The 14382-nt window shown below is 39.2% G+C and overlaps 1 protein-coding gene across 6 annotated transcripts in view; it reads right to left on the bottom strand.

Annotated features, from left to right (window-relative positions):
- CERS3 (ceramide synthase 3) overlaps window positions 1-14382 on the bottom strand; it is a 47330-nt gene that overhangs the window by 28935 nt on the left and 4013 nt on the right. For 3 of the 6 annotated variants that reach the window (XR_007379187.1, XM_048956726.1, XM_048956727.1), the window contains exons 3-4: window positions 3189-3371; window positions 1595-1712 (exon numbers count right to left, since the gene is read on the bottom strand). Coding sequence is in view for 5 of the 6 variants with exons in the window: in XM_048956726.1 (XP_048812683.1) it covers window positions 1595-1712; window positions 3189-3371 (301 nt within the window). In the remaining variant the exon portion in view is untranslated. The other 3 variants (XM_048956729.1, XM_048956728.1, XM_048956730.1) reach the window with 3 other exon arrangements.

Below are 14382 nucleotides of genomic sequence, written 5' to 3'. Positions count from 1 at the left end.
CTGTTCTCAAATCTGATGTTCTGCTATGCAACAGGGCAAGTCAGTTAATCTTACCCAGCAAAATCCAGACTGCCTTCTTTCAATGCCTAAAAATAAATTAAGGCTTGAGCAACTGCCTAAAAATTCGTTGGCCTCCAAGTGTCTGTGGTTTATCTGCACTCTGAAGGTTGAAGTGGCTCCGCTGTGCAGCCATGTCAGGTGCCAAGCACAAGGTTGTAGCTCCTGCTCTGGTGAGCTGGGGGTAATGAGCTGTATTCTGTTGGCCATGTGATTGCTGTGCTTCTGGGTGCCCAGAGCTCCACGTGCAGCTTGTAGGCTCCCTCCCTCTCCTCCATCCTAAAATGAAAATGGTGTGGGCTGATCTACCCTGAAGCTGCTGCAGAAATGGAGGCAGCATTCAACTCACCCCCCTAGGGAAGCAATTCACCCTGAGGCTAGCATGCAAATACTGGGTGGTAGCATCACTTTCTGCCAAGTTAAGTCCAGTTCACTTGGTCTCCTTCCCTTGGAGAAAAGCTCTGGTATGTAAGCAAAGGACACTTTGCCTGCTGGGGAGCACAGCACTGCAAACAGGCTGTCTATTCAGAAGGGTGTTCCACTCGTCACACAGGAATACTGACTTTGTTTTGACTGACAGTGGAGCCTAGATGTCCTCAGATGACAGCCAGGCCCCTGCATGCACTCTCAGACACACTGGTCCCTAAGCCAGACACCTAAAGGATGCAGCCTGAATTCTATGTACATTGAGAAATACAAAAATGCAAATGCTGTGCTTCCCTTCAGAAATTAATTGGCAAACTGCACGCATGCAAAAGGAAGTTATGAAGCAGAGATCAAGACACTTGTCCAGATAGAGAAGAGCACACATGTGAACATGAATACATCTATTCCTCACAATATGAAGCCAAAAAAAAAAAATAGAAAGTGAAGCAGAGTTAGAACAAAGTTTAAGGTATTAACAATCAGCTGAGCACATAATTATTTTCAAAACCAGTGTAGGAAAGCTGCCATTGTATTTGTAGTCAATTAAATGAGCTGTGAGATTGCAATCACAGCAAGGTACCTGTTTCTCATCAACAATCAGGTTGCTTCATATTTCAGGATGGTTAATGTTGGCTTTTATCTTTTACTTGTTTAAATTTGAAAATAGACAGCAAGGTAATGCATAGATATTTCTTTTTCATAAACCAGGATTAAGTATGCAGCAGTATATCAAAGTATGCAGTAACAGATCAAAGGGCTTCCATCCCAGAGTCCCAATGTCAATACATGCAATAAATATGATACCACTCCCCAACAACGGACATCAGCTGATGTTTTCTCCAGGCAGAAAGAGTTAAAGATGATGAAGCACTGATCTTCATTGGAAATACTTCCTAGAGTCTAACATACCAGAAAATTGAACATCTTCAACGTATTTTCTAGTTTGGATGCTATATACCCTTGCCAGCAGAACAGCAACATAAACCCAAATAAATTAAGTCATCTGTCAATCAGATGGAACTCATCCCATGTTGTCATTGTTGACCGTTTATTGAAACAGTAAAGCCTGTGATTTTCCAAGAACCAAAACTAGTACAAAAGAGTCTCTTACTTGAGATGGATGTCTTGAGCACTCCCGGAAATAACTCTCTAAAACAGGATTAGGCTGCGGCTTCACACGTCTCACATTCTTTATACCTAAGGCTTTTGCTAGAGGAATAGCAATGTATCTGAAAAAACATGCAATGAAAAGCTTAAAAAAAAATGTAACACAGTTACAAGACCTCAGCTGTTCTCACACCAGGATACGAATGAAGTAATTCTGAAGCATTTCAATTGTCCATAGGATATCACCATGCACCAAGAAAAAAAAAGAAAAAAAAAAAAAGATCTCACTAACTGATCCCAAGAGAGAACAATAGCACATAAGCAGCTACTTGAAAATGCAGATCCAATTACTGGAGCTTGTGGTCCTGAAAAGATATAAAGCTAAAGGAAAAACTCTAAATTTTGTCTTGTATTTTTTGAGTTCTGCAATAGTTAAGGGTGCACAAAACAAGAACAAGTGGTTCTTTATATGAGCTGTGCTGGAAGACTGCTTCTGGGATGCTCTCTTAGAGGCAGAGAGCCACTTGACATACTGTGATAGGCTGCCATGGCCCAGGAAACAAGATTCTCCACACAGCCTCTAGCACGTGGCACACAGCAGAGGGCTTCTCCTTCTCTTCCACTTTGCCCTCAAGGAGCTACAGAGCATGCCAGTTGCTTTGCCCTTCTGCTTGGGCAGGCTCTTCCAAGAAAAGCCCCTTGCCTCTACTGATATCAGCAATTGATTCTCTGCTACTTCCAGCAGTGGTCAGTTCTCATCATTCATGAGCAGATTCACTGCATGCCAGATGTGTGAGCTAATTTTTTCACATGAGCAACTTTCAATAGTAGTCCAGTGAGACAGCCAGGCAAGCATTTACACAGGAGACACTATGAATGTTATAAACATGTGATCCAAATTACTTTTGATCTCTAATATGAATGATTTTATCTGGCTCTGTGTCAAGTCTGTCCAACTTATGACATTCCAAGTTTCCTCATTCTATCCTGAAATAATTAAAAACCTACTAATCACTTTCTTTAAAGAGAAAAGTAAAGCTACACAAATAGGTCAAAACACTACAAATTTATCATTTTTGTAGCTTTCTTCTATGGAACCAACTTCTGCTTGTACCATTACAATTCCAGTTGCAGAAGCAATACAACTTGTTAGGGAAAAAAAAAAGAAGAAACTCATTCCTCAAGTTTGCCTCAGGTTGCTCCATTTGGACATCTGGGATTGATCAGCATCATGTGCTGATCCAAAAGGAGAGGTTTGGTTTGAAGGAGCAGTAACTATGCTTCTAAGGAGGAAAAATAAAGAAATCAAAATGTTTCTGGAGAGTTTGCAACTCTATTGAAAGGGCATAACTAGAGTTATCCAAATGCTGTTCTAGAAAAGTTGTATAGAAACACCTTTCTAGATTGGGCTGCAATCGCATTCCTAGCAGTGAAACTATCTCCAAGTTTTTCATCTTCCGCTGTTTTGACAGTAGGTATTTTTAGCAGACTACCAACTAACCTTCATACATAAGAATGTAATGATATCTTGTTCTCAAATTATTTTTTAGCATTACTGAAAACTAACAAGAACATAAAACTGAATTCATGCTTCTTACCTTTCAGTGAAGAACCGGATAATCAGCAATACAAAAGCATACGGTATTGTGGCATACAACTGTTGTGGCTTTGGAAAGACGAGGCCATCGCGGTCTACGAAATCAGCCCATGTGCAATTGATTGGCATCCAAATATTCTCCCACCAGAACCAGCTGTTGAGCGTCTTTAATATATGCGCCATGCTAAGCAAATGAAAAGATGGTTAAAAATTATTCCCCTCCTATTAAAAAAAAAAAAAAAAAAAATGCAGGAAACAAAAAATACTGAACTTTGTGAAAAGCAGTGGCTCCCAGCTGGCAGGACATTTCCTACAGATAAGGTACAAGCAAATAAAACAGGAGACTTGGGTCCCATACGAACGCGCTCACTGACCAGCACAGGTTGTGCTCACACTGCTGGTCTAGCAGAGGCACTCCATAGTGCTACTGCAGGCATGCAGGGGGATTATGTGCTAATGGAAGAGAAAACAGACCTCGATCTTTAGATCTTTAGCTGGTATAAATTAACATAGAATCGTAGAAATCAGTACTTCTGTTATTTTCTTGGTTGTTTGTTTTAAATCTGCAGTCTCACTTCTGTCATTCAAATGAGGTTATTTAATATCTGGTCAAATCTTTTCCAATAACTGCTTCTAATCTATCACACAAAGATACAAGTGACACAAATGAGAACTGATGTCCCCTAGGCCACTCTTCTCAATTTAATATAAGGGACTAGGAGGATGGGAGGAAGAAAAGGAGAAAGTCCAGAGGGCGACTCAGTCTTGCATTAGTGAAGGCATTTTGCTGCTGAGTTACTGCTATTTGATGTAGTACTTGCAATATGCATTTTGATCCCAATTTATAAACAGCACTATACACAGGACCAAGTATAGCAGTTACAGAGTGCAATAAGCATGTTTAGGGATCAGAACAAAACGTCAAAAATCTGTTCTTGAAGGAAAAGATTGTTTCACTAAACCCCCAAATTTTGCTCTTTTCAAAGCCTCAATTTCAACCCTCCCATTCTACATTATGAATGTAGATATGTTTTTGTTTCCCCTCATTTAATTGTAATATCTTTACAATTTGTCCAAATTTTTTTTTTACATATATCCTATGAAAATATTCTAAAATAGAATAAAAACAGAAGGCTGAAGTAATCTTTCTATAACTTCTATGAGAAATAAAATGAAATTTTCCATAATAACATTCCCTCAATATTTTTTTTTTTTTTTTGTTTAGGGGAAATAATTGATTTTATGAAACCATAGTTTGAATGAGGAAACAGTCAGGCTGGGAAATCCAGCCAAGCCTCTTCATCATGTCAGACTTCCCATCGGAAGAGCTTTCAGTGACCCATTTGCATAGGATCAAGTGACTAAATAAATCAGGCCGAGGACAGATAGCGGTTCAGGGCCTTTCATGTGCCTCCAGTACTGAATAGGGACAACACAAATCCAGGTTTGCCTACAGCCACGTGTAAACTTTCACCTGTGCAATATCAGGACACCCAGCTTCATGCATTCACACAGCACAGGCTTCCCAGATTTAGAGTCCTGAAACCCACTGTAATCAACAGCTAATGAGTAATTGCTGCAATCCACGGAGGGCTGTTTCCACTAATCAGAAGACTTGCAGCAGGTTTGTGAAACTGTGACTTGTACCCATCAAACAGAGCTGGGTTAACAAGCACAGTGAATTAACTTACCAGCCATGAACAGTAGTCAATACTGAAATATTAATAACTCAACCATTTAGTCTTTTTAAATGCCAAAAGGGGACAGTAAAATCTACTGAATGGATTGTGTGTATGAGCAAATGCAAAAACAAAGGATGAAGAAATCACAGTCGTTCCTTCCCTGAGACTTTATAAGCCAAGTTTCAGCCTAGAGCAATTCTTTACTGCTGAATTATAAACTCCTGGAAGTCAGGATTTATAATGGGGCTGCTAACAGACCCTTAATTACGGCTAGCAGGCGCCATGATAATGAAACAGAGCTTTGAAACATGACATTTTATGTCAGGCAGAAAAGCTTGCAGACATGCTCCCCTAGAAGACCAGGGGAGACATTCATTACTTCACTGTGCTCCTTTATGTATCTGTATTTTTAAACTAGACTGTGCATTGCAAATTCATTGCAAGTTATCACAAACTGTAAGTTAAATTGGCCACTATTAAAACACAGTGGAAAGAGTACTAACAATTAGACTACAGAAGGTGGGCTGTGACTAAATATGCACCCAGAACACTCAAACCCTACAAGGACCCAGAAACGTGCATTTCAAAACTGGATTCTTGGTATCTAAGCAATTCATGCTTTCCTTTCACACACAGTCATATAATAAGGCAACTACCTTCATAGGTCACGTATTAGTTAATACACCTTCATTTAAAGCTCATAAGCACGTCCTTAACTTTAATATCCAAGGAAATTCTGGAATTTGGGGTCCAGCCCAGAGCCCACAGATGTCTGTAGAAATCCTTGCTCAGAAACTCCAACTAGAGTCACAGAAAAGTGGGTTCTCTGAAACTCTCTCTTGTGTAAAACCCTGTATTTCAAGCAGGTTCTGCCTGGTGCACAGCAGATTAGACCATCCCTATTGATGGCTGTTCAAGAAATTCTTAGAAAACATTGATGAGATTCTACACCTGTTTGCACAGCTTGCTATGCTTCATTATTCTTGAACTGGACTTTTACCCTACACTGTTTTCACTACAGCAAGTCAGGTCATTCCCTGGACAGTTCTGGAGATTCCCATTTCTGTAACAGAGGTTATTCAGGTACTGGGGCTATTCCCCCACGATTTTCAATTACACTTTTAATAACTAATCATCATCCTAACCTCTCCACCCTAAAGGTTATTTTAGCAACCCCACAGCATGACCAATACCAATAATCCTGCTTTGCGCCTTACTCATCACATCTACAGCAACCACTGTCCCAGATGCTAACTCCCATTATCAGCTTTCTCTACCTTATGAGAGCTTCCATTTAAATTTTTTGATCATTTCACCCTTAACAATGGCTGTGAGACATGCAAAATGAGAGGCCAGAGGATGGGGAATAGGTAATAAAGAAGGCACACAGTTCATTTGTTTCTAGCAAGCTATCTGTTACAAAAAAACTATTTTCATTTGCTAATGCCCCCTCCTGATTACCAGGCATCTGGTAAAACTGTGGCAGAGAGACATTTCTCTCTGAAGAATCCCTTACTCCATGTCAGTTCACCAGGCAATAGACTGAATGGCAGAGAGAAAGACATTTTCAGAGCATTTCCAGTGCCGTGAGAAAAAGTTTTCATGTTGTGTATTTTTTCCTGCTGTGGTTTTCCCTATGGGCTATAGTTGTGGTGTCTTACAAGTAGAGCAGACACAGGCACTTGCACATACTTCAACTGTTTTGTCTATACTGTCTAGTTTTGTTTTAAACCCAATTATTTTTGGCAGCTTATTACATCTAACAGGTCAGGAAGACCAGTAACCTCTTCAAGTGCCCACAGCATGCATGTGAAGTGAAAGGCATTCGCCACTGGTATCTCCTGTGGTAGAGACAAATAAATAGGTAGAGATGTTTCAGCTGTCTTTTCTGCCACCCAGGAACAGGGCCTATGTACAGCAATAGCCATATAGAAAGGCATCACCTTATACAGTGCGTGAAATCTAGGTGGAACATGGGAGAACCAGTTTCTCAGTACTTGGGCAAGTGAAGTGTTGTGCAACAAGCTCTTTTTATACTGCCAAGAAATCTTCACCCCTGAGAAGTGCTGTAACTGCAGTTGTCAGGATCCAGGCTTGCTTTCCCACAACATCAGCATAAAACTAGAGGATGCTCACTTTTGTCAAGGGCCTGTGACAGCACAAAGACACAGAGAATAAGCCAAAGTGGTGGCAGCCCTTTCCAGTGCTGGAATCAGGCTGTAGATACTAGATTTCAAAGAAGGCCAGTCATTGTAGCTTGCATAAATTGCCATGAGTTGTTACTCTCAGAGTGTGCTGTCATACACACTCTGCTTCCAAAGAATCAGCAGCAGCTGCAAAGGCCCAGTCTGACTCAGGATTGGCTCTAATAAGAAATCTGAAACCTTGCCCAGCACAAACATCCTTTTTCTAGGATTGCTGAGCTCAGAACTTCTTCCTTGCAGCTTCTAACAGTGCCAAGGAAACAGCTATACATCACGTGTGAAAACAACAGCTTGGTGACAGATACTCTGCTCAACCTAGGGTGAAAATACCTACTACTTCCCAAATAAATGCTGCCACTATTATTTTCATAGAAGAGAAAGAAAGAGGTGAGGAATCATAGAATCACAGTGTAGGAAAGGATCTACAAGATCATCTAGTCCAGCTGTCCTCCCATTACCCTTGCTACCATAAGCCACTAAACCATATCTCATAGCTCCTCATTTTGTCATTTTTCACTGACAAAACTGGAATTTTTGCTATTCCTCTGAAAGGATCTGAGAAAAAAAAAAAGTCTAACAATAAAACAGATATTTCAGAAAACTGGAAGGTTCCCCTGTATCCTGGAAAATAAACACTCCAAGTAAATATATCTAATCAACTCCTTGCTAAGGATCTCTTCTGTAGCCTAATCTAGTACTATAACTGGGCTAGCATAAAACAGGAAAATCAGGAGTGGCTGGTTTAGGAACTGCATCCTTTGTAATTAAAGAAAAGCCTACACAGTTGGGAAGTACCAAAGTGAACCTTCCTTTCAATCTCTTTTCCAAACAACACTTATATTTTTACTGATGTTAAACAAAAAAATGACAAATTTTGCTTTGACAAAAGCCAGAAACTACGTGTTAGATTTTGAAAATCCAAGTCAGGAGCTGCTTTGAAGTTTAGTTACTGACTGCTACAGTATAAGGAATAAATAAAAAGAAATAGGCAAGTCTTGATTTTATCCTCCAGGCAAAAGCCCCTTCTTTGCAAAAACTGAATTTCCAAAACTAGAATTAAAGGAAAGTGATATCCAGATTCGAAGGAATTGTTAAAAGAACCTCTTATCTTCACTTACTGAATACACTGGAAAACTCAATAGATCACCAACACCAACATGCAAGTGAAAAAGTAGTTTCACTCAGCATCTTTCCTAGAATATCTACTCAGTACCACTCTGGAGGTGTAATAGAAAAAGGACAAACCAACAAAAAGCAAGAATAACATAAATTTCCTGTTTAATGCCATCGCTTGGTAGAACTGTTTAAGCTGGTTCAGTGAGTTTTGGAAAGAAAAAAATTATCAAGAGCATCATATATCAAAAAGATAGCAAAGCTGTTCCAAGCCATTGATCTTAAACATTAAACTAAAGTGGTTTAAAAGAGTAAATAAGATCAGAACTCTATTACAGCTTTTATTTTTGTTTTGCTTAAGACTAAGCAATAAACGCTAGAGGCAACACACAAGTTTCAGCCACAGATCTATGTTGTGCTAATACTGGGCAGCGTGTTGCCCAAAGATTCCCAACAGCATGAATGACATCTTACCCACCCTATGCATACAACTAATGGAAGCACAAAATGAAAGAGCTGTTGGACTTAAAGGTTCTTATGATGAAACACTGAAATACTTCATACACATAACAGAGCTGAATTAAGATCGCTATGAGACCCCTAACTTCAAATTTACTCCTTAATATGGACAAGTTTCAACTGTAAACAATTACAAGTCCCTAGTTAGAAGGCAATTAGAATATTTTGTTTCTTTTACTATTCTGTCACATTGCCTTGTAACTTGGTTTCTGTATCGTAGCAGGCCAAAATAGCATGAAGTAAATCTCAATTAAGGTGGCAAGTGAGTTTTATTACACTTTCCCTCGTTGTACAGGGGAAAGAGAATCAGGACTGCTTGAAAGAATTCATTTTCTGGGTGAAAGCTACCATACTAGTCAACAATAAAACCTGAGCGTATGTATTTGCTTCAGTAGATCTCAGGCAGCTTAAAAGAGTGAAAAATAGTTCTCACTAAGTATAATTATAGTGCAAACTATGCCTGTCTCTAAGCTTTAAAATCCCTGACACTGACAAAGTTGGATAAAAAGCTACGCAGTAATTTAGAGTTTAAGAAAAAAAATACAGTTCTATGAAGAAAGCTCAGTCAGAACTACATGTTCTTAGATGCTTAGCTCATAAGTTTGAGCAGACCTAGAGGGACACCACTTCCTTCTAGAACTCATTAGTAAAACTTGTCAGAACATAAGAGGCACTAAGTACAGCAGAGTCACAAAATATGTGAAGGTAACAGAACAATCAGGAACTGGAGAGAGGACCTGAGGGTGTAAAAGCAAAGGATGTAAGCTTCTTCAACCGGCACAGCAGATGACTCAACATTTTAAATTAGCTCTTGGGAATTGGGGAAAGAGGCAGCACCGGTGCAGTTTCGCTCTGGAGAACTGTCATTCACAGCTTCCTGAAAGAGGGGCTGGTGGACAGTCAAGGTCTTCAGCTATCACATACGCACAGTGACTCAAACTTGCATGCTCATCTCCTCATCACCCTGAATCAAATCAAGTCTGTTGTGCTCCACTGTTTTTAGTTCTCCACCTGTTGGTTATCCCCTCCTTTGCGGTTTAACCTGCCCATACATTCTCCACCCACAAAGCCAACTAGAGGAGGAGTCAGAACGTAACTGGTATTTCATTATTGCAGCCTCTGCTTGGCATCCTATTCATGTCATAACAAATGCAAGAGAGACCTTCGGTTAATGCATACCAGCATAGTCTCTTCATCAACAGCGGCACTCCAGCTGAAGTTTTGATCCAAGCTAAAAAGCTGGCTAAAAATAGATATGCAATACAAAAAGTAAGAGGGAAGAAATACACAGCATTACTCTATTTGAGTTTTATAGTGTTACTGTGAAATAACCACTTCTGGTAGCTGGTTTAAATGTGTCATTCACAGCACTAGACACCAGACCTGTAACAGGTAAGTCATACATAAAACTGTTAAACTGAGTTAGTTACAGAATAGCAGTTCATTTTAGAGAAAAAAAAAAAAAACTAGAACTAGCTTTTTCAAGCAATCTAAATTCAAAGTTTCCTATGCAAGCATTTTACATCATTAGCTAACATTTTTCCTACTCAAATTTTCCTCCTTTCCAGTTTAGAATTAAGTGTTCTTAGCAACACTTTAAATAGAATGATGATACAAGATGCAGAAGTACAACTGTAATCCATACTTACCTTCTTCAAAAAGAAAAGCAGCTCTCATAGGCTGGAACACTTAGCAATATAAGATCTCTTCACATCCATACCATCTGAATCTATTACAAGTTGTCATTATAAAGCTGACATGCTAACAGTTTGGACCATATCCTAATGTAGGGAAGCAAGAAAAAAAAAAAAGCGAAAGAAATTCCTACCTTTATGATGTTGCAGCCAAAGAGAACACGCACACATTAGCCACGAAGAGGCATTGCAGTCACTACTTCGACAGAAGTAAACACGCCCCATCTGCACAACTCTTTCAAATTCTTCAGAGACCCACCCACCAAAGCTGCACTTCAAGATTTCTGACTGAAGGCAATCCTGATGTCATGAGTAACTACTCACTGAAACTCAGGAGCAGTAATGCCAGGCGCCTTCCCGTGTGCCTGTTTCAACACAGCAGATGAAGAAATGTTCTAAATCACACGGTATTTGGTTGCACGATGGGAATTTGTCTCAACTAATGTTGCTCTAGACACGCACGGGAGGATGCTGATTGCACAGAAAGGAAATCCCAACACAACATCTTTAGATGCATTATTAGATTAAGTAAAGGTTTCAAAATTAAATCAGAGAAAAATTTCCCCTCCTACTGATCACCTCCTGAATGCTTTCAGCCTCAGTCAACAAAATGAAAGTGTTACAGTTTCTCAGAATATAAAGTGGAATTGCTGGAAGTCCTACAGCAGAGCAAAATCACACTAACTGAACATGTTTGGTCAGACATACCATACAAACATAGAATTAATTACTTGACTGCTATTTTTTTTTTGTTTTGTTTGGATGTGAGGGGGCTTGCTTTTAATTAAAGTTTTTAATTTATTTGCTTTTAATTCCATGACTAAGGAATAAGGCTGAAAGTCATTCCTCAACAGCTTCAAATACTGATCAACAGCATTCAGAAATACTGGTATTACTTAGCATTCTGAAGCATAAGGCATCTTAATATTGTTGGAAAGGAATAAAAAGGTGTCACAAGAAAGCCAGGAACATCTACAGATTTTAAATCTGCAGAGAAGTTCTATTAGCCCTGTCCGTCTGCTTGCAGCCAGCAGACAACAACCCACACAATAGGAACCGACATGTCAAAGCTGGACCCAAGTTTCACCTCTCCTGAAGTACTGCCTCTAAAGGGAGCTAACAGCAGATGGCTACACAGGAGTGCAAGATATACAAAACATAACTGATAATGGAGCAGTTTTTCCTCCTGCACCCTCACCCCACCCTTCGACTACAGGGAAACTTTCATCATTATCCCTAAGACAGTAATGGAAGATGCGATGCAGCAATGCTTGGATCCAGCTCATTTACTTTCCCCTAAAGAGATTCAGACTGAAATGTTTCGTTTGTTCAAAAGGTTTTTCAAGGTGTTCAGTATTGCAGCTGTTGCAGTATCAATAAATAACTGTTTCAGAGCTTCCATAAAACTAGGAGTGATATCCAATAAACTGAAGCACTAAAGCAATATTAAACAGGAAGGATTATTTCAGGAAGGTGGTATTAGGGCTCAGCTGCTCCTTTAAGTTATCTCCATAGTTTCCCACATCTAAACCACTAGCATGAATCAAGCAGAACACTTAAGAACACTCTGCCAATCAGGAAAGCCTACAGCAAGCTGATTCATATTTCCCTTGTCTAATACTGTGCCAGTTATGCAATAGGTAATTGGCACAAACACCTTTCTTACACTTCATAATTTCTTCACTCTTGCACTGCATTGCAAAAAAACCCCTTTCATTTGAATGGAGCAAATTTGAGACTGCTACAGATAACAGCAAACTGTTTTTACACAGTTTCTGAGGAGCCTTTTTTAGGTAGCATACGTTACCTACACTGGATTCTATAACAAGATTAAACACACTGCATGTAAATAACAACCGAACCATAGCCTCTTGATTAAAGCTGCCTATTGCACTTCCAATTACTGCCCAACTTTCATACAGTTCTTCAGTCAGTTATCTTTAACTTTGAAGCCACAGGAAAAAAAAAAAATCTTACTCTGTATTACTCATGGAGGGAAAGAAAAAAATGCAACTACTCCTTATCTGCAGTGTAATATATGTCACAGAATCATAGAATGGCCTAGGTTGAATAGGATCTCAAAGACCACAAAATGGCCAGGGTTGGAAGGATCATGAATCTCCAACCCTCCTGCCACATGCAGGGCAACCAACCTCCACATTTAATACTATACCAGGCTGCCCAGGGCCCCATCCAACCTGGCCTTGAACACCTCCAGGGACGGGGCATCCACAGCCTCTCTGGGCAGCCTGTTCCAGTGCATCACCAGTGCAAAAGTGTTCCTCCTAATACCTCACCTAAATCTCCCATCTTAATTTAAAACCATTTGTCATATGACTAACTAGATAACAGAGGTATGTGATCAGCCAAAATAATTATTGCACATATCACTGGAAAGGATAAATTATGTAGAAGATGCCAGCAGGGGGTGGGGGGGGAAGTAGAATAAAAAAAACCTCGGAGTCCACTTCTTTAGCTTCTCCAATAAATACATATATCAAATTACAACACATGAATTCAATGTATGTGAGTTTTCACCTGAGCTTTTAAGTAATTGCATAAGGAAAAAAATACCACAAATATCTCCTCCCAATACACCAAACTTCCCCTACAGAAAAGAGATGAAGTCATCCATTCAGGATCTCTCTAAAAGTTTTCTGCTCAAGAGCTTTCTTACTTGGAGGTACGATCTGACTTGCAATCCATACAGAGTTGCAAGTTAGTATTAATAATTAGAAATTAGTTTCTTCTATCTATCATAACTGAAGACTGGATATCTGATTACAAATAGAGCAAATGGTAAGGTTATAAACACTGTACCATACTGTCAATGCAGGACCAAAGCAAAAATACATTTGAACAAACAGGCTGAAATCCTCAAAACACTGAAATCTTAAAATACAGAACTTGATTGCATGAACTTCAATAAGAAACAGAATATTTGAGAATTTTGAGAATCTGTGGCTTGAACAACAGGACAACAATGGAACAGAAAGGAGAAGTCAGTAGTAATACTAGAAGAGTAAAGGCAATGGAGAGGAAAGCAGCAGAACAGCAATACACTGCCGACCCAAACTACCAGCTTTTTGATGAGGTGCCAAAAGAGGACCATTAATAATCCTTAACTACATCTTAGGTAAAAGGCTCCAGGAAGCAATACCAGCATTACCTGGGGACCACTTTCTAACTACATTCTTTCATACACAACTGAGGGATATAAATACCACAAATATGCTGCATCTCACAATTTTTTGGCTGTATTTCATTTAAATGCTGAACATGCGGTGTATTGATAAGCCTCCAGAGCTGCAGTTAAGAATCCACCCAAACCCAAAAGCACAGAGCTGTATGCATATATTAGTGAAGTTTCATGTAGTTGTAGTTCAGACAGCTTTCCTTTATATAAGCCTCCCAATCTTTGTTTGCAGATGATCCCTCATAAGATTATTTCTCCTTGATTTAACTCACTTTCTCCACATTTGTCATATTCAGCCCTCTAATAACAGAAGCACTGAATTATAATTTTCAAATCAAACTGCATATCCATAAAACAGTGAAAGCACATTAAAATATAGTTTAAAAAAAAACAAACATGGAAGAGTAACTTCTACTGCTTGCATTTAGAGGAAGCATTGCATTAAGACTTATATCTGTTAATCACAATCTTAGTAAAAAGAACTATTACAAAGCCTGTACCTTTTCCCTTTCAAATACAGCACCACTAATTTGCTCAAATAATACTTGCATGTGCAGGGAATTCGACAATCAGTTCAATCAATTTATTCAGGAGAGAGTTTTGAATTAATTTCCAACAGTCTACACAATGTGGGATTTAAAAAATTAAATAGATGATGCCTTGTTGATTCCTGGAGCTGGAAGTACTGGTTAAACAACTGCATGAAAATAAACCTCAGCAATTTGTAACACTTGCACATAAGACAACACTGCAAAGATCGCTTGATTACTTTAACAGAAGAGTCTTA

Source organism: Lagopus muta, chromosome 10 (genome assembly GCF_023343835.1).
Source record: "Lagopus muta isolate bLagMut1 chromosome 10, bLagMut1 primary, whole genome shotgun sequence".
In the NCBI taxonomy this organism is placed as follows: domain Eukaryota; kingdom Metazoa; phylum Chordata; class Aves; order Galliformes; family Phasianidae; genus Lagopus; species Lagopus muta.
This window is presented reverse-complemented; position numbering and strand designations above follow the sequence as displayed.